The following is a 24,369-nucleotide window of genomic DNA, read 5'->3' as shown; positions in this document are numbered from 1 at the left end:
ATATATTTATATTTTATAGTATAATCTTAATTTCAGGAATACAAAATATTCCAAATTTCCAATGCCAAATAATAAGGGAATTTCTTATTTAAAAAATAGGCTATTCATTAGACTTTCCCTATTTTAAAGCAAACTACCTAACCCATCGCTTCTAAAATGATAAGAAAGAAGTAAAAGTCATTAATTTGCACCACGCTCTATTTAGGCCATTTTAAAAAAAACATATCCTCAATCAAGCCTTTTTTTAAAAAAAATATATTCCTCCAGAAAATTCTACAAGTACAAATAATACTCTTATTTCACAAAATAATTTCAGATTTTACAAAAAATTAATGAAATGTATTGTATACTTTCAATTAGGATGCATGAATATTATTCATTTTTTCTTGATTAATACATCAAGATAACGAAAATATTACACCGAAAGTAATATCATGAAGAGGAACCCAATTATATATACCCATCACCTCGAATTGTAAATCAAAATATAGAAACTACAAAGTGCGTTTTTAGAATACATACAAATAACTTCCCAATTAAAATGCACTAAAAGTTTCACAAACTTAACAAATCATGCATATAAGTGGATACAAAAATGCACAATTTTTTGAGAGTATATAATAGATATGTAATATACCTATGAATTTCTACCTTTATGGGTGTTGCACTCTCTGAAACAGGCCCTGCAATAACATTCTCAAATTAGACATACAAATAAGTTTCTATGTCCAGGTATTGCTCTCAAAAGAAACATTACATTCAACATTAGAAAGGCCAAAATAGGCCTAATTGAAGCTTTTAAGAAAACCAAATATCTGAACGTTGTTACTCCCGTAAAAAATAAAAAAAAATAAAAAATCAGAAAAAACATACACATTTATACAGGGACAAAGTATGTATCACATAGTGCAAATTCAAATTACAAAAAAACTTTAAAAAAAAAGGGAAATTGAAAGAGACAAATTTGCAGCAAAAGAATGCTAAGGATTAAGAGGAGGATTGAATTTATAAGAAGAAGTCTTTATCACTGTGAAGAGGACTCCAATCGTTGCCATGACTTTTCACTATTTCTCATTTAAGTTAATTCTTTATTGCCTTTACAATTTTTCATTGTCCTCATTGATATTGATTTTACCGTTAGTGATGTACATTAAATAGCAAAGAAAGAAAACTGGCAAAGTGTTATAGAGAATTCAACGTGCACATTTAAAAGAGTGGCTTTTGGTTTTGTAACATAGCATATAAATAGAGAAAATGAGAGAAAAATGTCAAAAAAAGGAGAAAAAAGATAAATAGGATCCTTGACCATAGAGAGATGCCACATCACTTTTCTATTGCCTAGCTTTATATTATATATAGATTAATATAACCAAAGAGCAAGAAAAAGTATTGATTACTTTTGATTACTTTCATTTCTTTCATTACTATAAGTTAGTTTTGATATGATTAACTCAACTCATGAATCACACGAGATAAGAATAAAAGAAGTGACATTTTTCTAAGCCTCCTATTAATAAGTCTTTTCGATAACATATTCATAATCGAGACTCTACTAAGATACCGTGTGCTTCTTGACTCATTGGATTTTAAAGCCTAAGCCGTGATATTAAGTTTGTAAAGAACCCAAATCCAAGGTTGTGATAGGCACCTACAGAGCTATTATTCAATAGGCTGACTCACATGGAATTAAACTATTTTCACAAGAAATACGTATAAACCATACGAGATTGTAATTAAATTTAAAAGCAGTTTCTCAATATAGTGTAAGTCTCAAAATACAAAATAAATTCCAAAGCGAGCTATATACTAAAAATATGGCTCAATTGCCCGTGTTGAGTTCTTCTTTAGCTTTCCTTAGCTCACGAACCACTCTGCGATTGTCATATAATCTTCGCTAGTCGTTGCCACAGGAATTATACTAAAAAATATTCCCAATTGCTCTTGTTGATAGTGGTGGATCGAATATTCGACGTAAATTCACAACTTGTGTCAACACGGATGGTTTAAATGAGTTCGAGCTGCAGCTGTTGTGCACTTGTAAATTAGTGCGGACAACACTTTGAATCGGGTTGGATTTTGCATCCCTGTTTCTGATGCCACTTGAGCCTTTAGTAACTTCAGTTTCGAAATTTGAGGTGACAAGATTTTCGAGTTGTGTCCACAAGCAATAGCAGCCCAATCACTAATCAAATTGCAGAGTGTGCATCCATCTGCAATTTTGTGTGATATGCTAGCACTTATTGCTAATCCCCCGCAATTAAAATGGCTCAATTGAATGACAAGTAAGCTTATATTCGTCACGAGTTCTTTGATGGTACAACTAGTTGGAGTACTCTCCAACCCACAGGTGTAACTTTGGAATACTGGGCTGAATAAACTTGCATTAACTATTTTGGTTTAACAAAATTGGCTAAGCAGATATATAGCTGATAGATATGACAACATGTTACTCATTTAGTAGATTGATCAATATTGAACTTCGATTCAATTTTCAGTGATATGGGCTTGGCATATAGTGTAAACATGGTTGAAGGACTAAGATCCTGCAAGGGAAGCACTTAGTATATATCTCTTAAATTTTAAAATTATCATATTTTTTTACAAGATGTTACTTGTAACACCTCGTAAACTTGAACTAGGTGTGAATGTATAAAAATCAAGTATTAAGATGATATTATATCTATATGAATTCATTCATGATGAATTCGGGTGGAAGATGGTCGTTTTGAAGTCAAACCAACTAGTGAAGTTCTTAAGGCCTCTTAAATTCGCCTAAGTTTTGGTAGGTCTGTCTTCTGGGCGATTTTCGTGAAAATGTGTTGCGAAGTTGGAAAAACTTCCTTCATGAAAGTTGTAGATCTTTGAAATAGGTTTCCAACGGTAGGTCGTCCTGCCCAAGTAAAGGTACGTAGTTATGTCCATTTTACCGAACACTGCGCAGAACCGACACACGTCACTATTTCGGGCGCGTGGGGGAGCGTGCGATGGCCCCACATCGCGGGCTGATCGCGCAAGTCTGAGTATTGACCTGCAGACTGTTTCGCGATGGCCCTGCATCGCGAACCCATCGCGAAACAGGTCGGATTCGGGTCAAAAAGTCGGGTTTACGCGTTTTAAGTTATATTTAAGCTTGGGGTTTATTTCCCTAACACCCCTATTCACGAAAAATTACCCTAAAGTCAGGAAGAACAAGTCCTAAACCTCAAGAACCCTACAAGGTAAGTTTTATCATGATTCTAGGTTGAATTCAGGTTCCTAATCCCTTTCTAACATCAAACCCATGTTCTTAACATGATTTTTATGACCAAAACCTAGGGTTTGCAACATAATTCTTCCCAAAGTGATTCAAACTAGGGTTTGGGTGTTCATTAGAAAAGTGATTTGTTAAACCTTGTTTAAAAAATTAAGGTATGTCTCTTTTGAACATACTCTTTCGATCGGTCTTTATGAACTCTTTGGTTGTGATTTGTATGTCTCTTTTAAAATCATTTTTTGACTATAAAGGTGATTTGTATGTCTCCCTTTTAAAAACCTTATTTTGGATGTATGTCTCTTTAAAAATAAAATCCTTTTTGAATATAAAGATAATTTGTATGTCTCTTTTAAAGAAAATCCTTTTGATTATGAAGGTGTTTTGTATGTCTGTATTTCAAAATTCATCTTTTCATGTATGTCTAGATTTTCTCAAAAATCTTCCTTGAAGTATGTCTATATTCCAAAAATCATCTTTTCAACTATGTCTACTTGTGAAGTACGCTTATATTGTGAAAGCATGAATTGTATTTGAGAATTCTTCCTTGATTGTTTGTATAAGTTATAACTCTTGTTTGGTGGAATTTATTATGGAATTAAAGATGATTTCTTTTAGACAAGGTCATGCTTGTGTAGGGTCAAGCCCGCATCGAACCTTATACGAACTATACTACTTTGTGAAACTCACTTTTCCCTTTATTGGATGATTGAACTTAATCATCTAAAGGTTGGACCTTAAACTTGTTTTGTTGTTGAATGGGTTTCTTGAACTTGAAATTGAATAAGAGATTTGAATAAGATTCTAAATCGGTTATGACTTGAAATGCCTCCATTTTGAGATGATGACTTGAGAAGTGAGATTCGGCTCTAAGCCATGATTGATGATTCAGTAATATGCCATGATTTGTATTTTGTTGGTGTTTGGGCCTGTATGGGCAAGCTGTGCTAATCCAGAGGACGATTAGCCGTTATGGATCCCAACGTATCGATACGAGTATTGCTGTATCAGTCTAGAGGACGATTAGCCTCCGTATATTCCTAGATTGGAGTATCTATGGCTGTGCTAGTCCAGAGGACGATTAGCCTCCGTTGCTTCCAAGGCCGGAGTATTTATTGCTGTGCTAGTCTAGAGGACGACTAGCCTCCGTGGTTTCCTAACCCGGAGTATCGATTGATTGATTAGTTTGCCTATGAGTGGCTTGTTTCGTATCTTGTTGCCTGTGAGTGGCTTGCGGGGATATTGAATTCGTAAGTGAAATGCTTGGCTTGGTAAACGGTAAGGAGTTATGTTAATATGTCTTTGGTTGTTGGATTCTTTAATGACTCTTTAATGTTTCTGACTCATTTTATTCCTGGGTTTGAACTGTTATTTCCATTGATATCATTTTATCGATTTTATTCACTATATCTTGTTTGTTAACTATTGCGCCTTAGACACTCACTGAGTACCCAGTACTCAGGCATACCATTGTTGTTTTTGATGGTATGTTAGGTATCATTGAGGAGCAGGTTCGTGATACGCCTAAGACTTAAGAGAACTTGCTGCTTCGAGACTATTCGGCGAGCCCACATAATTGTTCGTGGGGCACCATTCTATCTTTACTCTTCGTCTTTTAGTTTTGGGCTGCGTCCCGATGATTTAGACATTGCTCATTATCTTAGAAGCTCCATAGTATACGTTCTTGTGGGTAGTTGTTGAGTTATTCATTAACTCTCGGGCACGTTATTACGTTTGACTAAGTATTTGGTGAATAAAGACTTCCTCTGATTTAATTTATATATTCATGATCTGTTACATTTACTTTATAAACTGTTGGATGCGAATGTTGAACCTGCGGGTTCAAGTGTTATTATTGTATCGTTTAGGTTCTTCCGATGTTGTTCATGACGTCAGATGCCGGTCACGTCTAGGCTGGGTTTTGGGGCGTGACAAGATTGGTATCAGAGCCTAGGTTTAAATACGTCCGAGGATTATTATCGGTGTCTGTGGAGCTGTGTCTAGTGGAGTTTTCCTTGTGCAGCCTGATCACCTGCATGACCGAGAAACTCCCAGGACATTTATAGGTGTTTCCTATTTTTCTTGATTCTAGATTGTGTTGTAGAGCTTAAAGTCCTTTTTAGGATCATTCTAATTCGCCCGTTAATTCATGCCTTGCAAAAATGACTCTGACGCGATCCAAAAATGGTAAACGAGGACGTCCCGCGAAAGTTAACCGAAATCTTGGGGGTGCGAATGCTGGTAATGGAAATGAAGATGGAAATCAAGCACCACCCCCAGCATTGCCTGCTCCGGCTGTTCCTGTTGCGGGTGTGCCTGAGATAGGCACTATGCAAACGGCTATTCAAATATTGACTGCTTTGGTTGCGGCTCAGCAGCAACGTGGAGGTGTGGGACCTCATGGTGGAGGCAGACTTAAGCAATTCCTAGACTTGAAGTCACCAGAGTTCTTTGGGTCACGAGAGGTGGATGACCCCCAACACTTTTTAGATGAGACCTTTAAGGCATTGAGGGCAATGGATTCCCAGGATTCAGAAGCTGTGACGCTTGCTTCGTATCAGTTGAAGGATGTTGCTCACGTATGGTTTGAGATGTGGGAATCTAAGAGAGGTGACGCTGCTTTAACTCCGACGTGGGCTGAATTTGAAGAGGTGTTCATGGAAAGTTTCTTGTCTGATGAGGAAAGAATTGCTATGGCTATAAAGTTTGAAAAGCTAGAGCAGGGTAACAAGTCGGTTCGTGAGTATAGTTTGGAGTTCACTCGTCTGTCAAAGTATGCTTCATACATGATTCCGACTGAAAAGCATAAGTTGACTCGTTTTGTGAAAGACTTGGTATCACGTATCAAGTTTGCATGTGTTGCTATTGCTATGTCTCCTACTTGCACTTTCTCATCTCTGGTTGGGTTTGCTGAACAACAAGAAAGTTGGAAAAATAAAGAGAGGGTGGATCGAGATCTGCACAAGAAGGCCCGATCTACGGGTGGTTTCACTGGTTCGTACGATGAAGGTCAACGGAAAGGTAATTCTGCACCGAGCGGTCTGTTTCTCAGTTTAATGGAGGTGTTCCATCTGGTGGACAAGGTTAGAGGAACGATAATCAGAATGGATATTCACACGGTAGTAACCGACAAACATCTGGATGAGAGGATCGTAGTTGTCACCATTGTGGTATAAGGGGTAATATCAATAAACATTGTAGGAAGTGGCTTCGTGAAATGGCTAACTCTTCGGGCCATAGTAATAATTCACCTGATAGTAATGTCAACAACACTCCTAATGCTTGTGGTAATGGGGCTGGTAAAGCGGTTTCTAACATCGCTAATGGGGGACAAGCTGGACTTTATGGTTTGACTCGTAGAGAGGCGGCTGAAGACCCTGATGACGTGGGCACAGGTATTGTAACTATAAGTTCTCTTAAGGCATATCCGTTGACCGATGCAAGTTTGAATCTTCATTATAAAACTTTGTGCTTTGTCCTTGACTATGGTAGAGAACTCAAACAGTTAGTGCCTCAACATTACTTCTAGGGTCTATAATATTGCGTGGTGTAGTTAAGGATCGTAAGACTACTTCAGATTTGTTGGAAATAGGAATAGAGTACTTTGAGGTGATTATGGGCACAGACTGACTTACCAAGTGTTATACAATTCTAGATTGAAATGGTTAGTCTAGTATTTCTAGGTGAACCCATTATAGGTTGAAAGAGTAATATCGTTAAATCTCGAGGTAGACTATGGGTGTAAATCCCTTATTCCATGCTTAGGCTTGTCTGGTTGTTGTGGGAATCTCTCCGAGGACCATATTGTTATTGTTAAAGCATTATATGAGTTTTGTTTGTGATATCTTACCACATAAAGAAGCACTAGTGATAATTCGAAAGTTTGAGGGTTAGTGAAAATCTTAGGCCATAACCCTCATTCGAGGACGAATAATCTTAAAGGGGGGGGGGGGGGGGGATAATGTAACACCTCGTAAACTTGAACTAGGTGCGAATGTGTAAAAATATAGTATTAAGATGATATTATATCTATATGAATCCATTCATGATGAATTCGGGTGGAAGATGGTCGTTTTGAAGTCAAACCAATTAGTGAAGTTCTTAAGGCCTCTTAAATTCGCCTAAGTTTTGGTAGGTCTTTTTCTGGGCGATGTTTGTGAAAATGTGTTGCGAATTTGGAAAAACTTCCTTCATGTAAGTTGTAGCTCTTTGAAATATATTTTCAACGGTAGGTCGCCCAGCCCGAGAAATGTTACGTACAAGAAGTTATGTCCATTTTACCGAACACTGTGCAGAGCCGACACACGTCACTATTTCAGGCGCGTGGGGGCGCGTGTGATGGCCCCACATCGCGGGATGATCGCGCAAGGATGATTATTGACATGCCGACTGTTGCGCTATGGCCCTGCATCGCGAACCCATCGCGAAACAGGTCGGATTCGGGTCAAAAAGTCGGGTTTACGCGTTTTAAGTTATACTTAAGCTTGGGGTTTATTTCCCTAATACCCCTATTCACGAAAAATTACCCTAAAGTCAGGAAGAACAAGTACCAAACCTCAAGAACCCTACAAGGTAAGTTTTATCATGATTCTAGGTTGAATTCAGGTTCCTAATCCCTTTCTAACATCAAACCCATGATTGTTAACATGATTTTTGTGACCAAAACCTAGGATTTGCAACATAATTCTTCCCAAAGTGATTCAAGCTAGGGTTTGGGTGTTATTCATTAGAAAAGTGATTTGTTAAACCTTGTTTAACAAATTAAGGTATGTCTCTTTTGAACATACTCTTTCGATCGGTCTTTATGAACTCTTTGGTTGTGATTTGCATGTCTCTTTTAAAATCAGTTTTTGACTATAAAGGTGATTTGTATGTCTCCCTTTTAAAAACCTTATTTTGGATGTATGTCTCTTTAAAAATAAAATCCTTTTTGAATATAAAGGTAATTTGTATGTCTCTTTTAAAGAAAATCCTTTTGATTATGAAGGTGTTTTGTATGTCTATATTTCAAAATTCGTCTTTTCATGTATGTCTAGATTTTCTCAAAAATCTTCCTTGAAGTATGTCTATATTCCAAAAATAATCTTTTCAACTATATCTACTTGTGAAGTACGCTTATATTGTGAAAGCATGAATTGTATTTGAGAATCCTTCCTTGATTATTTGTATAAGTTATAACTCTTATTTGGTGGAATTTATTATGGAATTAAAGATGATTTCTTTTAGACAAGGTCATGCGTGTGTAGGGTCAAGCCCGCATCGAACCTTATACGAACTATACTACTTTGTGAAACTCGCTTTTCCCATTATTGGATGATTGAACTTAATCTTCTAAAGGTTGGACCTTAAACTTGTTTTGTTGTTGAATGGGTTTCTTGAACTTGAAATTGAATAAGAGATTTGAATAAGATTCTAAATCGGCTATGACTTGAAATGCCTCCATTTTGAGATGATGACTTGAGAAGTGAGATTCGGCTCTAAGCCATGATTGATGATTCAGTAATATGCCATGATTTGTATTTTGTTGGTGTTTAGGCCTGTATGGGCAAGCTGTGCTAATCCCGAGGACGATTAGCCGTTATGGATCCTAACGTATCGATACGAGTATTGTTGTGTCAGTCCAGAGGACGATTGAACTCTGTTGTTTCCTAGCGCGGAGTATCTACGACTGTGCTGGTCCAGAGGGCGATTAGCCTCCGTTGCTTCCAAGCCCGGAGCATCTATTGCTGTCCGAGTCCAGAGTACGATTAGCCTCCGTGGTTTCCTAACCCGGAATATCGATTGATTGATTAGTTTGCCTATGAGTGGCTTGTTTCGTATCTTGTTTCCTGTGAGTGGCGTGTGGGGATATTGAATTCGTAAGTGAAATGCTTGGCTTGGTAAATGGTAAGGAGTTAAGTTAATATGTCTTTGGTTGTTGGATTTTTTGATGACTCTTTAATGTTGCTGACTCATTTTATTCCTGGGTTGGAACTGTTATTTCCATTGATATCATTTTATCGATTTTATTCACTATATCTTGTTTGTTAACTATTGCGCCTTAGACACTCACTGAGTACCCAGTACTCAGGCATACCATTGTTGTTTTTGATATGTTAGGTATCATTGAGGAGCAGGTTCGTGATACGCCTACGACTTAAGAGAACTTGTTGTTTCGAGACTATTCGGTGAGCCCACATGATTGTTCGTGGGGCACCATTCTAACTTTACTCTTCGTCTTTTAGTTTCAGGCTACGTCCCAATGATTTAGACATTGCTCATTATCTTAGAAGCTCCATAGTATACATTCTTGTGGGTAGTTGTTGAGTTATTGATTAACTCTCGGGCACGTTATTACGTTTGACTAAGTATTTGGTGAATAAAGACTTCTGCTGATTTAATTTATATATTCATGATTTGTTACATTTACTTTATAAAATGTTGGAGGCGAATGTTGAACCTGGCGGGTTCAAGTGTTATTATTGTATCATTTAGGTTCTTTCGATGTTGTTCATGACGTCGGATGGCGGTCACGTCTAGGGTGGGTTTTGGGGTGTGACATTACTCGTTTTAAACATTATGAGATCTACATGTTTTCACCACTTATGATGCTTAAACTTTAAGTCAAATCCAATCCTTAACTTCGATGTCACATAGACATAGTCAATCTAGTACAAACATGTGTTATCACCGAATATGTTAATAAGTAGAGGCTCTAAATGAAAACAAATCTAAGTAGAGGGTTGGGTCAGTTTGACAAATTAAAAAGTGTACAAGTTGTAAATGCAAATTTGACAAGACTACTTTGCTTGGCAGCACGACGCTTGTATTGCTCTCCCACGACCTAGTTTTCACGGTTTAGGCTAATGCACGCCTAAAGATTCATAGTGAACTTCGATGAGAGTTACTCGTGAAGCAATAACGTGTTGATCTACTTTCCACCGGAGCCACAAATGAGTAAACTAGAAAAACAAAAAAGGAGGAAAGATTTCCTTTGAAACTATTTAAAGTTATCCACTTTAAGTTATAAGTGCACGAATAATCTAACAGTTTCCTTATGGCCAACTAATCGTACAATAATATCACCAATGATTAAGCTTTATTAGAAAAAGCAAGATACATAGATGATTTTATTATTGTTATACAGACTTGGAGACAATAGGAATTACATGCATATTAAGTTCTCTTCTCACTGCCACGCCAAAGTATACCTCACTCATATCCGATTCTTCATGTTTCATCCCATTGGGCAGCTTCCAATCAAAATGGTAAAGAAAAAGACCCAATGGAAGCTCTACATTTGCTAAACCAAATGACATGCCAGGACACATCCTTCTTCCAGTTCCAAATGGTATGTACTCAAAATTATTCCCATTGAAATCAATGGAGCTACCAAGAAATCTCTCTGCTTTAAAGCACTCTGCATCATCTTGGATGACTGCTCTTAAGTATTTCAATTCATCAAAGTTTGATTCATCCACATAACCTTTACACTAAAAACTCTCCTGACTTTTTCTTGTGCTTTCTCTAAGGCACTTGTGTTCTTCAGCATTTCTGTCATTGCTCAATCAACAGTTGTAGCTGAAATATTTGTTCCAAATGCAAACATGTCTTGTTACATCATTCAAATTAGAATATGTTAGTCGTTCGAAGAAGAATTGAGTTACTTATCATTACGTTTCATTTTATATAACGTGGTTGCACGAAATTTAAGAAAGAATAGACTTTTGGCACACCCTTTAGATTTTGTGGTTTAAACATGTTGTGATATTTCTAGATATGGTGTATAAATATACCCCTCGTTGTACTTTTGGTCCAGATATATCCCTATCGTTATACTTTTGGTTCAAATATTCACCTCTTCGTTAAAATTGTCCTTTAACTATACATACACATATAGATATATAGAACATGACGATCTTTCTATGGCCTTATGTGAACTTCCATTTTTCTTTCTTTCCTTTTTAGTTCAAGAATAAAATGACTTTAAATTTCATCTCTTCTTCTTTTTTTATTATTTTCCTTGTATCTCTATAATCTCAATCAGTACTCTATTTTACCACCGCTCTATCCCAACCCACTGTTAGAAAAATTGGAAAACATCATGGTTATATCAATTTATGACCATTTGATTGTTTAGCATGGAATAATAAATTATAATAAGCAAATAACATATGTTATTCCTTAACTTAATTAGAATGCATTTCAAGATCATCATGAGCGAATTATCTACCCTGACATTTATGAATGAGAATTTCACAAATCTCAATGGGTAAATAACGCTAATTAAATAATAAGCAAGTTAAGAAAGTCGAACCCGATTTTTGCCAATTCCTTCTTGATCCATTGCTTTTATCATATGACCACCTTTCCATGTCAAAAACAAAGCAAGTTATCGCATTTTTTTTAAATGCCAAATATTGGCGATGAAGTGCATCAAATGAAACGACAAGATCACAACTGCACTGATCATTAATATTCAACTCCTTATCCATAACCCACTATTGTTTCCTCATTAAGATGCCATCGTCTAGAAAGAGACAACACTAATGGAGAAAAAAAAATTCCACTTCAATTGATGAACTTACGAGGAATTTTGTGCTTAACAATCAGTTAATACCAGAGCAAATTAATTGCAAATGTAGCACTGCCATTTCCTCCGTACCAAGACCAACGAAAGAATTTCAGTGGGTTTATAAGAAGCCAACTATATTTGCTTTCACACAATTTGTCACTTTTAATTAATGTGGTTCTTTTTCAAAGTTGTAAGAATTTTGTGTTCCTCCATGGCCCTTTTGCAATTGGCAGAAACAATGAATGCCTTGAATTCTCTGTTTTGAATATCGCATCTTCCTCATAATACCAATATCTCTTTAAGATCGCCCCACCCCACCCCCTCACCGCTTCATACCTCAAAAACTCTATAAACCAATCCTGTTTCATTCGGACATCATTACACATAAATAAAGTAGAAGGAAAAAAAAGTTAGAAAAAGAAACGTAAGTTTTTTTGATCATCAACCATGTCTTCTGTTCCAGAAAATAATGCTTTTCTTGCTCAAGAAAATGGTTTTGTTGATCATCGTGATGATGAAATGAAATGAAAAGTGTAGTTAAAAATTATTCTGATAATTCTTTATCTGCTTCCATCGGTAAAATAAATAATGGAGTTGGAGGAGATGAAGAAGCTGGTGAGCAAGCAGTAAGTAAGGCTGAACTTGACGAATGATTCCTCAATTCTTTGGCAACTTTGGAAGCTACTCTTCCTTTTAAGTCAGTTTTTTTGTAACCCTTTTTAATTTTCCTAATTTTTATTTTTATTTTTCAGTCCCTAATTATATGTCTTTTTTTAATTGAAATAAAAATTCATGATCCAAAAAAAAAAAAAAAAACACACACACACACACCAGCAATGGTATTTATTTAAAATAAAAAAAAAAGACATAATTAGGGACTGACAAATAAAAATAAAAAATAGGAAAATTAAAGAGGGAAAAGAACTGACGTAAAAGGAAGAGCAGCTTCCAAAATTGTCAAAGAATTGAGGGATCCTTCATCAAGTTCAGCCTTGCTTACTGCTTCCTCATCAACTTCTTCATCTCCTCCAACTCCATTACTTGATTTACCAATGGAAGAGGACAAAGAATTATCAGATTAATTTTTACCTACACTTTTCATTTCATCATCATGATGATCAACTACACCATTTTCTTGAGCAAGAAAAGCATTCTTTTCTGGAGCAGAAGACATGGTTGATGATAAAAAAAGGCTCACATTTCTTTTTCTCTCTAACTTTTTTTTCTTCTACTTTATTTGTGTGTAATGATGTCCGAATGAAACAGGATTATATAATACATGAAGTAAGGTTTGGTTTTTGGCATTTTTGAGGGATGAAGCAGTCAGGGGGTGGGTCGGGATAGGGCGGTGGCGAAAGAGAATACGTGTTGAGATTATAGAGATACAAGACAAATAACAAAAAAGAAGAAGTTGGTTTTTGGCGTTTTTGAGGGATGAAGCGGTCAGGGGGTGGGTCGGGATAGGGCGGTGGTGAAAGAGAGTACGTGTTGAGATTATAGAGATACAAGACAAATAACAAAAAAGAAGAAGTTGGTTTTTGGCGTTTATCAGGAATGAAACGGTCTGGGGTTGGGTCAGGATAGGGCGGTGGTGAAGGAGAGTACGTGTTGAGATTATAGAGATACAAGACAAATAACAAAAAAGAAGAAGAGATAGAATTTAACGTCATTTTATAATTGACCTAAAAAGGAAAGAAAAGAAAATGGAAGTTCACATAAGGCAATAGAAAGATCATCGTGTTCTATATATCTATATGTGTAGATATAGTTAAAGGTCATGAATGGGGGAAACAGAGAGGGAAAGAGATAGCAATCGTAGACAAAAATGAAAAAATGTAGAACTTTCTGATAAGTTTCATCAAATCAAAGTCCCCTGAGTTTGTATTTTTCCAAGAGAGGGGAAGGAGGGGAGTTCTTAGTTTGTATGAATTGTCTAACTTGTGTCACGTAACACAAACTGCAACTCCACAAGTATTTTTTTAGAAAGAACTTGTTAAATACAAGCAAACAAAAATTAATTACCCGAACTATCCCTCATTGTAGTTAATTGTCCGTAAACATTTTTGAGATTCGTTACCAGAAGGATCAATATCACCCGAATAGTTTAATTAAAGGTTAATATTTGTATTTGGATAACACAAGGACCGAAATCACAATATAACATTAACACAGGGATTAAAAGTGCTATATGCCGATTTATTTAACATAGTACAAGGGTTGTTAATTATTCTTTCCAGATCTGAATATAAGTCATTATCACCATGCCCTGCCTTATTTGGCATGCAAAGGTCTGGTGCATTGTTTTCTTTAATTTCGGTGTATAGAAAAAATATTCTCAATATTTGACTAGAATGTATTTACCCGGAAAATGGTTCAGTTGAATTTGTGTTTGTGGTCAAGAACACGTGGATCAAAATGATCAGTATAGTAACGTGATATGCAATTAAAATTGATTTAAACAAAATATAAGCAAAGTAAAAGTTAAGAATAGCATGAGCCTTGGTGAAGCCTGGTGCTTATGACTTAGGCCAAGCTTCTCATCAGACCCTTGATGATCTCAAGATAAAGTAATAAGAGCTTAAAATGAAGTAGGTATATAATGTATGTTGTCTATTTCTCTAGATTTCGTGTCCTTTTTACAATGAAACGATAAGCACTATTTATACAAAGGATATGAAGTGCACATTCCATGAATTGTGCTCCTACAAATCATGTGAATTAATGCCATAATATGATAGACAATGAAGAGGACAATAAAGCTTATTAATGTCCCGTGGAAGGCATAGACCATGATCTATAACGGCTAACCGTTGGTCTTTCTTCCGGAGCTACTCCAACGGTCCTCCAAACCCAGTTGCCTCTCTGGAACCACCAAGCCTCTTCCAGAAGTGCAACATGCTGACTAGTACTTGAATCATGTTTGACAACACATGTCATCACGGTAGTGGTCCAGCTGTATTATACGAATTTAGCCCAATATAGAATGCAGTCTTAATCTTTGAAACTTTCAATGTAGATTGCCCGACATCAACAATAATGTCTATCTTGAGGCCGCAAAACAGGATTAGAGCAAATGCAAAATCAACATCAATTTGAATGGACCATTATTCAACAGTACGTATAATTTGGTATGGTTGATAAAGTTCCTTCAATTGTTAATTTGAAGTGCGGGAAAAAGACAAATTAAAGTTGAAGTTTCATATTATAATTAAATGTGATTCTATTCTTTATGTGGTTTACACAGTAATTTTGAACACTTTAATTTGGAATAAGCAAAAAGGAGCTATTGGTAGCTTATTTCTTGGGTGCAGCAAGTATATTTGAAGTAGAGAACTCAAGGGAAAGACTTGCATGGATTAAATCTCTTATAAGTCAAGGGAAATACTTCTTCTTATTTCAGTGAAGAAGCTACCGTTTCTACTAAAAACAGGTTTGTGCTTTCAAGCCATTGCCGTAATTAATTTTCGTAAGTAGAACTAGAAGATTTTATGTTATTAACGTATAACCAGTATATAACAAGTGTATACCAAGTATATAGCAAGTGTATAACCATTGTATAACATATAGACATTGATTATACATTTACTTAGTGATTATATTGGCTAAAATTTGTTGAAATACTACTACCAATAATAATAATAAAAATAGAGATTAGGGATAGCTAGTATTTTGTTGTGGGCTTTGTTGAACGGCTGTATGTAGCGTAAAAATCTCAAATAAAGAAGTTGAGTCAATCCGAACCAAAAGGCTAAATATACACAATTTTTAAAAGTTTTTGTATGTGCGTACATATTTATTTTTCATAGATATCTTTTTAAAATTTTATATCAATCTTGCTCATAAGTGCTTGCAAGTAATTTTTTTTATAACTTAACCCTAAAAAAAAGCAAAAGATGTGAAAAATAAAATAAATTGAAAATATCATATTTGAGTACAACTTCAATTTAATTTATGTTCTCCTTCTTGTTTTCGTCAGTAATGAAACAATACAGATGCTTCTAAACAATCTTCTTCAGTTTTTGCACCAATTTTGAGAAGAGACTTATGAAACCATAGGCAAAGACATCCACCTCCAAGTACATATGCTGTATGAATCTAGCACTAATTACAGTTTCAAAGAAAAAGTATCTAGCACTAATACTTATTGAATAGCTTATCACTTCACTAAGAAGAAAAATTAAAATAGGAATTAGCAATTAGCAATTAACAATTTTTATCTCTAAGCAACAAAAAAAATTAATTATGAGTTATTTAGCGACATATCGATTAGCAACAAATTTTGTAGCTAATACTGTATTTTTTTTTTTTTTGCATTGCTTTTCACTTATCCAACAAATTAATTATAGATTTATAAACTTAAACTAGTATCCTTATATTTGTTGCTGCTATAGTATTAAATTCATTTTCATTGATACAAAAAAATCAAACGAATAAATCAAATAATTAAAAATGAGGAAGATATGTAACTAATTTTCACCTTAAATAATGTAGCTCAATTTCTTGATGTTACTTTATTTATTCACGGTTATTATTTTGTTATGCAGTGGGGAACGTGGTTGATGTCTGTTGGAGAGGAGAAATCTGCATGCCAAGAAGAAGCCGAGTTGTTAGGGCGCACCATTAATATTTGTGGTGGCCATATGATAGATGATGAGATAATATCCAGTATAGACTACAAAAAATATATCTAAGATTACCAATAATGTTTGTTTCAAGCTTCAAAGTCAAAAGGTAATTAGAAATTTACCCGTTTTATTCTGTCATTTTGTATTTTCTAAGCCTGAAATTGGCCTTCCGATCGTTCGTGCTTTTATGATACATAATTACATACATTTCAGTTACGTCAATGTAACAAAAGATTTTGCGACTTTACTGTTATAATGAGAAAGTTAAGCCAGAAATGACATATTTTCCTGCCACTAAGGCGAGGTTAGGGTGTCAAAGAAGAGGGTTCATTTGAATCCGTTCAGAAAATTACATTGTATATACAAGAGAAAATTAATTTTTATGTATATATAGTATATGTTAAATCTCATCGTACGATTACTTTTTCATATTCTGAATCCCCTTAGTAAATCCCATACCTACGCAACCGCCTGCTGTATTACAGTACCTTGCTCCTACTCCTTAACAGGGGCAGCTCTGGCTGAATAGTACTTTATATAGAGTGAACAACATATTTTAATCATTTATGATGATCCCTAAAAAAAAAGAGCAGTCTTATCGCCAATGTCTTTTCTATTACGAAGATCGCCCTGAAGCTTAATATCCAGGACATATATTTCAACGTGACAAAAAAAAAAAAATCCGTTCATGACATTAGAAAAGCTTAGTGACCATATGTGATATTAATCATATACCATGTTGACTTTTTTTTTTTTGTTGCTTGTTTTCCCCCAAATTCTAAGTGGTTTATTAATACTTTTGTCAAATATGATACATGTTATAGGTGTTGTTACAGCTCACTTTTATGCGGTGCATAAAAGTTCCTAAGAAGTTGTTGGTGCTCTAAATGGATTTTAGTGTTTTTAATTAGAGTCGTCACCTAATTTATTAAAAGAAATTAGGAAACAAGCGTAAAAAAGGTTTATCAAGCAAGAGAAAAATTATTTTTGGACCAGAGTTCGAGGTTTTAATATTAGGTTTTAAGCACCCTAATATTAAGGATCCATAGAATACGGTTGACTTGCGAGCTTCAATGTGTGATTATTATGATTATTTGCTTAAAATGTTTTATTTCTTGCAAAATGTCATGCTTATCATAAAACTCAAAATTTCGGCAAAATATCCCCTTAGAAAAAGGGTTTTTTGGTTTCAAAATCCGTATAAGTGTTCAACTCATTTCATTTCCGGACCAAGACACACTCGGGATTACTCCCGAGTAGAGTCACTACAATTTTGGTCCTAATGATATGAGTTTAGTTCTTATTGGTTTTTATTTATAAGAAAGTAAGCGGATTAGTCTCCCTTTTATATAGTATAGATATATAAGAGTTTTATTAAGGCCCTTTAATTCATTGAAGACCATAATCAACCGTATTATACTTTCCAAATCCCTCTTATTCTCAAATTGGTCCAGGTATATTGGGAAAAAAACGTAAGTAGATAAGAATATAAAAATATTTACATATTGTTAACAGGTAAATGCAGTAAACATTTAGTAGCACTTTAATTAAGAGTTCTATAATAAAGCAACTTCTTATGTATAAGGAAACCTCCCATGTTCCTACTTTTTGGTTAGTAATATCTTCCAAATTGGTTACATCTAGTTTCAATACAATAACTTCTTCATCCCTATTAAATGCATATAAAAGGTAAACAAAATATTAATATACATAAAAATTGTATGATACATAATATTTTAAGCATATGCACGCTTGTAGCTCTTTTGATTATATAAATATCATATAAGTAATATTTTAAAATTAAATTTCTAACAGAAAAAAACATATACAAAAGTTTTATATCTTATATACATTTAATTGTACCTTGTATAAGTTTTTGTTATATATTGTTTACATTTTATTAAACCTTGTATACAGTTCATATACCACATATATTTTTATTATACCTTGTATAATAAATTTTATATACCTCGTATAATTTTGTTATACATTTTACTAAACCTTGTATACATTTCATATACCATGTATACTTTTATTATATCTTGTGTGATAAATTTTTGTACCTTGTATAATTTTATATGCTCCAAATAATATTTATATGTAGTATACATAATATAATAACTCACTTTCGAATCTGTTGTGAATTTGCTAGATATATTATTTTTTAATAAATATGATTTTTTAAAGATTGTGTAATAAATATTTTAATATAACTCTATCTATTTTTTTATAACCTTAGCCTCGCCCAAATTTTTTAAAACTCTCAACCGCCAATAGGAAAAATAGAAATGAATAAGAAGATGTAGTAGCAATTGAGGGGTGTATACGAAAGAGAATTGATAAAGGTAGATATTTATCTATTGAAGAAGAGAGATAAATGATATACTCCCTCCATTTCAATTTATATGAACCCATTTGACTGGGCACGACATTTAAGAAAGAGGGAAGACTTTTGAAACTTGAGGTTCGAAATAAGCCTTGAAAATTTGTGTGGCTGTAAATCATTCATAAAGTGAGAAAGATATTTATTTTTGGGGTTGCCACGAGCCGAATTTGAACCGGCGTTATCCGGATGCCCTACTCGGATTTCAACCTACCTGACCGCGACGTTCATTAATCCAGTTGCCGAAGAGGGAAGGCAGAGTAATGAAGGTTAAAAGTTTATTTCCAAATTAGGAAAGAAGTCATTCATTTTGGCGCGGACTAAAAAGAAAATAGGTTCAAACAAATTGAAACAGAGGGAGTAATAGATATGGGTTTATCCCTTAAAGAAGGGAGATAAATGATAATAAAAAATGATTAAATATTATTGAATCCCTAATTTAGAGAGATTCTTTTTGCTATAATATTTTTCTAAATATATCATAAAGGTATAAAATCTGTTATTTTTGAAAAACTTTAATAGTTGTGCTATTTGTGTGCTTAACTCTAAAAGCTTGACTTATTATGTAATTTTCTCAAGTGTATTCCCATTTGATTTTGTCCCTTTAAGTTGGGCTTCAGCCCAAAAATACTTTGTTTCCACTGAAAAATCGTACTCCGATTTTTCTCCAAGTTATCAACCATAGTTTTTTGCAAATTTAAGTCATTTTTGGAGATTCAAATTTTGTCTAACTTAGCCTGAGGCCCAAACAGAAAAAACAACTTCATATTTTGATGGTAAACTTACAGAAATAACTACCTTATTATAGGTCTTTACCATTAGTAGTTACCCTTTTCAATATTACGATATGTAGCTACCTTTTTATTAGTTTATGTATTTGGACGCGTGTATTTGAAGGTCTTCAAATACATAACTAATCTGTAAACAAGAATCAAATCCCTTAAATTTAGGCATTAACGGTGGTGTTTATTAATAGACAGACTATTATCGTTTTTTAATATCTTTCTCTCTTCCCTTCTTTTGGTAAGGTAAATTTTGTTCCATAATTTTAGCTTCCATTTCTTTCTCCAACCATGATTTTCCTTCTCTCTTCCCTTCTTTTTGTAACTAAATTCAAAATTCAAAAACATTAATAATAGAAGGAAACACAAAAACAGAGACTGCGATCATTCAACCGGTAATTCGAAAAATACATGATTTGTAACTTCAAAACACTTAAAAAACAATTGTATTTAAGTTTTTTATTGAAAAATTCAAATACACAAATACATTCAAACATTCATAAACGAATTTAAATGACTGTGTATTTGATTCGCAGTTCATCACTATTTCAAATACACAAATACATACAAACAAAATACGTCACTCATTGGTTCAAATACACAAAACATGCAAGCATATGCATCACTGGTTCAAATACACAAATGCATAGAAACATTCATAAACGAATTTAAATGAGTGTGTATTTTATTCGCATCATTATTTCAAATACACAAATACATACAACAAAATACGTCACTGTTTCAAATACACCAGTACATAAGACATTCATATACAAAATTGAATGTATGTGTAGTCGATAAACAGTTAATCACTGGTTCAAATACACAAATTACATACATATTAATTAATGAAAACAAAAATAATTAAGGGTTTAGGGTGTAGTGGAAAAGAAGAGGTTAACAATGATAGCCATTGTTGAGAAGAAGTTAGGGTTTAGGATTTAGTGGAAGAAGGAAATGGAACATGGTTGAAGAAGGAAAGGGAAGAGAGAAGGAGAATCATGGTTGAAGAAGGAAAGGGAAGCTAAAATTATGGAACCAATTTTAATAATATTCAATGCCTATTATTAAGGGATTTGTTTAACCATTTATATGTATAGTTACTAATATAGCTATGGATGGTAAATTAGAACAGTAAATTAGTTACTAAATATAAATAGCTAAAATGGTAGTTATTAACAATAAATAGGTCTTATAAAAGCTACATCAAGTAATTATTGGTATTTTGATTCTAAAAAATAAGTCCATTAATGAGCTTAAGGCCCAAAATCAATCATTAACGAGCTTAAGGCCCAAAATCAATCCCTTCTTGCATTTCAAACATCTTTTGGATTATTCGAAGGGGTGGAAGGCCCAAAATTATAACCTTGCTCCATTATTTAAAAGACTTAGCCTGTTCGAATATCCAAACCAGTTTTTAATCTTAATAAAGGATTAAGTACCGGTTTCATGCAAGTATAATATTAGGCGAAGTTTGAGAATTGAACTGGTGGGCCTTCAATGCAAGTACTAGATTCCCTTTCCTCGGACTCGATCAAGTAATAAGAGTTGGGCCTCAGGCCCAACAAATTTCGAATGGCAAGAAAATGGCCCAAGTGGCTCGTACAAGTGTCCATGCAAACAACAAGGGAAGAAAGGAGATTATGGTTAGAAGGTATCTAGATCTTAGCAACTAAACTAATTAGAGTTTAAGAGGGAATATTCCTAGATGAAGAGAGTTTATACTTGTGCCAAATATGCATTTCACACTTAGTGCGATAATCAAATACGAGGAAAAGAAGACAGGCCCAAATACAACTTAACAGGGGCAGAGGAGAGAATAGGCCCAAATATAAAAGACAAAACCCAATGCCATATTAAAGAAACAAATGAGAGCAAACAGGCCCAAGTTTCTACTATAGTGCTTCCAAGTCAAAGCTCAATCATATACAGAGTATACCATACTTGTATGTGTATATACCATGTATATCATGTATATTCATTCAGGCAATTAGCACAACACAATCAGACTAAAACACCAACTCAAAATAACAAATACTAATGTCGGCGGCAATTTGCACACATAATTGACCTATAGGATTTAGAAAAGGCCTCAAACATCCTCAGCACATAACAAACATTATATTGTCTGCACTCCAAATACACTTAACATATAATAACATTGAATGAGTGAGGTTCTACATATTCAGTCTAATGGACCTTCCAAATTTCAACTGTTTAGTGCCAATGTTGTTCATTTTACATGACCTCTTTGCTGTTTTTTATTAACAAAAATCCTAGAGGGTCCCCATGGTGTATGATTCTCACATGGAGGAACCCCAGCAGCTAGGGAGTAGTAGTATTAGACTGAATTTGTTAAGCAAACTCAAAGCCTTTCCTTCCTATTCTCTTGCCCTAGGTAAGTTACACCCATGCTCCACAATACCCCAAGTGTCAGCCTCTTATCCCAATTATCTTAAACATCTCAATGCTTAAACCAAATATATATCCACACAGGGTCTTATATTTAGCCATGTTAAATAATAATCATGCTCAAAGAGGGGCAGACATACTCTAGTACAGTGATCGAGCTAGAATAGAGGAGTAACATCATAACAGATATGCCATCATGAGATCATGAGTATTTGATGTAGACACTGAATGCATACAAGTGAAAGAAGACAGTTTCTGAAGTTCTCTTAGTAGATGGACACATGAGCTAGGTAACGTATTCTAAATAATAGTCTTGCCATAATCATGGAAGAAGATAAAGTAGACATGTGTCACATACAAGGAGCTAAACAGGCAAACTAAGTGTCATGCTTGTTAATGTTTAACTTCAAAGAATACAAGGCCTTTATAGGCTCATATAATGCATTTGAGGAAACATACAGGTGTCACAGAAGAGGCATATGCACAACAATGGGAAAAAAAGGAATATTAACATATGAATGGATATTCAGTATTATGCAGCCAACACAGAATTCCAAAACAGGCATACATGCTTATCCAAATACACATATTGCCTTTGGTAGACCATATCACTCTCATTTACTTATTCATTAACACAAAGGGATGCCAGAAAACTATTTAAACCATCACATATGAATACATAGTTTCAGAGAAAAAAAAACATTTAAGGCCAGGCTGAAATCATGCTTTGATTGAGATCACTTAGAGTAGGCACTTGGTGAACATGAACAAATTTAGGCAGGTTCAGGGTTCACAATCAACATTTCAATTCCTATCAAACCTATTGTTGATCTTATTTCCACTAATTAACATATCCTATTCACTAAGAGGTTGCATAGACTCATTTTAAGAAAAATACATCGATCATTATGAACAACTTTTAATACTATAGTCTTTTCAAATATATAGCAGGAGCAGATCTATCTCTTTTAGGTTCTGAAGTTAACCAACACACATGATTGATGAGCAAGTTATCCTATCTTCAAACACATAGTTATCCTACTGATTCATGCTTCATTAATTAAGTCATATCCAACCATATTCAAACAAGCTAAATACAACCTTGAAAACAAGCAACCTAAGCAGTCATGGACAAGTTTAAATTGAACAAAACCATGCCAAGAGTGTGAAATTATTTAAACACACGACAACAAATCTTAAAGCAAGGATGAAGTTAAGTTGGAAAGTAACACAATAATAATCTGATGATTAAGTCAAGCAGTGAGCTAAACATGTTAGAAGCCAGGTTAATATCAAATATGCTAGCAAACTGGGCATGATACATGGCTAGCTGCAACTAATCTGATCTAAAATATACTAATCTAATAAATTAACATGCCAAACTAACAACATGATTTAAATAGCGAAAGATACTAAATTGGGCTTAATATTTATTAACAACATGATTTAAATAGCATACCTCTAATCAGGCTAGCAACATGCCTTAGCTAAAACAACAAGTAAAACGCATACTAAATTATACTAAGCCACCAAAACCATTAACTAAACAACAACTAAAGCATAAAAATCGATAACACTAAACTATCACTAGAAAATAATTAACTATAACAACAACTAAAGCACAACAAAATTAAAAACACTTAAAGGAAAGAAAATTACCTTTCTTGGGTGCAACCTTTGATCTAGAATGAAGCTGGAAGACCTTTTTTCTCCAAACCCTCAACACTCATCCACAAGACAAGAATAAAAAATATTTAAAACTTTGAACTTAACTTGAATAATTAAAGGTCTCAGCAATGTTCTAAAACCCTAGGTAATTCAAGTTTTTTTTTTGGGTGAATATATGTAATATTCTGTGTCTAGGTCTATCAATGGTAGAAATGGGGGTTCTCATTTATATAGCCCTAATTTTGATAAACCCTAATCTCAAACCGATGTGGGACAAATGAAATTTCTGAGAATTGCTCCTCCTCACAATAATCAAAGGTCGAGATTTAATTGAAAAACTCATTAACGGTCAGATTTGACCCCAAAGGTCGAGATTTAATTGAAAAGTTTCTAACATGCAGCCGTGACGCCTTCCCTTTATAAGTTTGTTTAGTATAGTAACATATTCATAACCGAGACTGTATAAGATATTTGTTAATTTGCACGATTTATTTTCTATCCTTCTCAGCATCAGATTTTCGCATATGAGATAGAACATGTTTAGGTACATGTTCCAAGCTTAGCGGTTGCGGAATACTAAAAAACAGGAAGGTAAGGACACAAAACATTTATGTGGAAACCATCCGACTCACAAGAGTGATAAAACCACAACCTACACCTCTGTAAGATTTTTCCCAAAACTCCACTACAACTGT

At 34.3% G+C, this 24,369-nt stretch overlaps 1 protein-coding gene across 1 annotated transcript in view; it reads right to left on the bottom strand.

The window, feature by feature from the left end:
* Positions 1 to 10,368: 10,368 nt before the first annotated feature.
* The window catches only part of LOC132637244 (desmethyl-deoxy-podophyllotoxin synthase-like), a gene marked incomplete at its 5' end in the record, with an annotated part of 48,663 nt that continues 34,662 nt past the window's right edge, over positions 10,369 to 24,369 (bottom strand). Inside the window, 2 exons of the mRNA XM_060354362.1 lie at positions 10,369 to 10,637; positions 11,905 to 11,936. Coding sequence (XP_060210345.1) covers positions 10,369 to 10,637; positions 11,905 to 11,936 — 301 coding nt within the window. The remainder of the gene's footprint in view (positions 10,638 to 11,904; positions 11,937 to 24,369) is intronic.

The sequence above is a fragment of the Lycium barbarum genome, chromosome 4, assembly GCF_019175385.1.
Source record: "Lycium barbarum isolate Lr01 chromosome 4, ASM1917538v2, whole genome shotgun sequence".
Taxonomy (NCBI): Eukaryota; Viridiplantae; Streptophyta; class Magnoliopsida; order Solanales; family Solanaceae; genus Lycium; species Lycium barbarum.
This window is presented reverse-complemented; position numbering and strand designations above follow the sequence as displayed.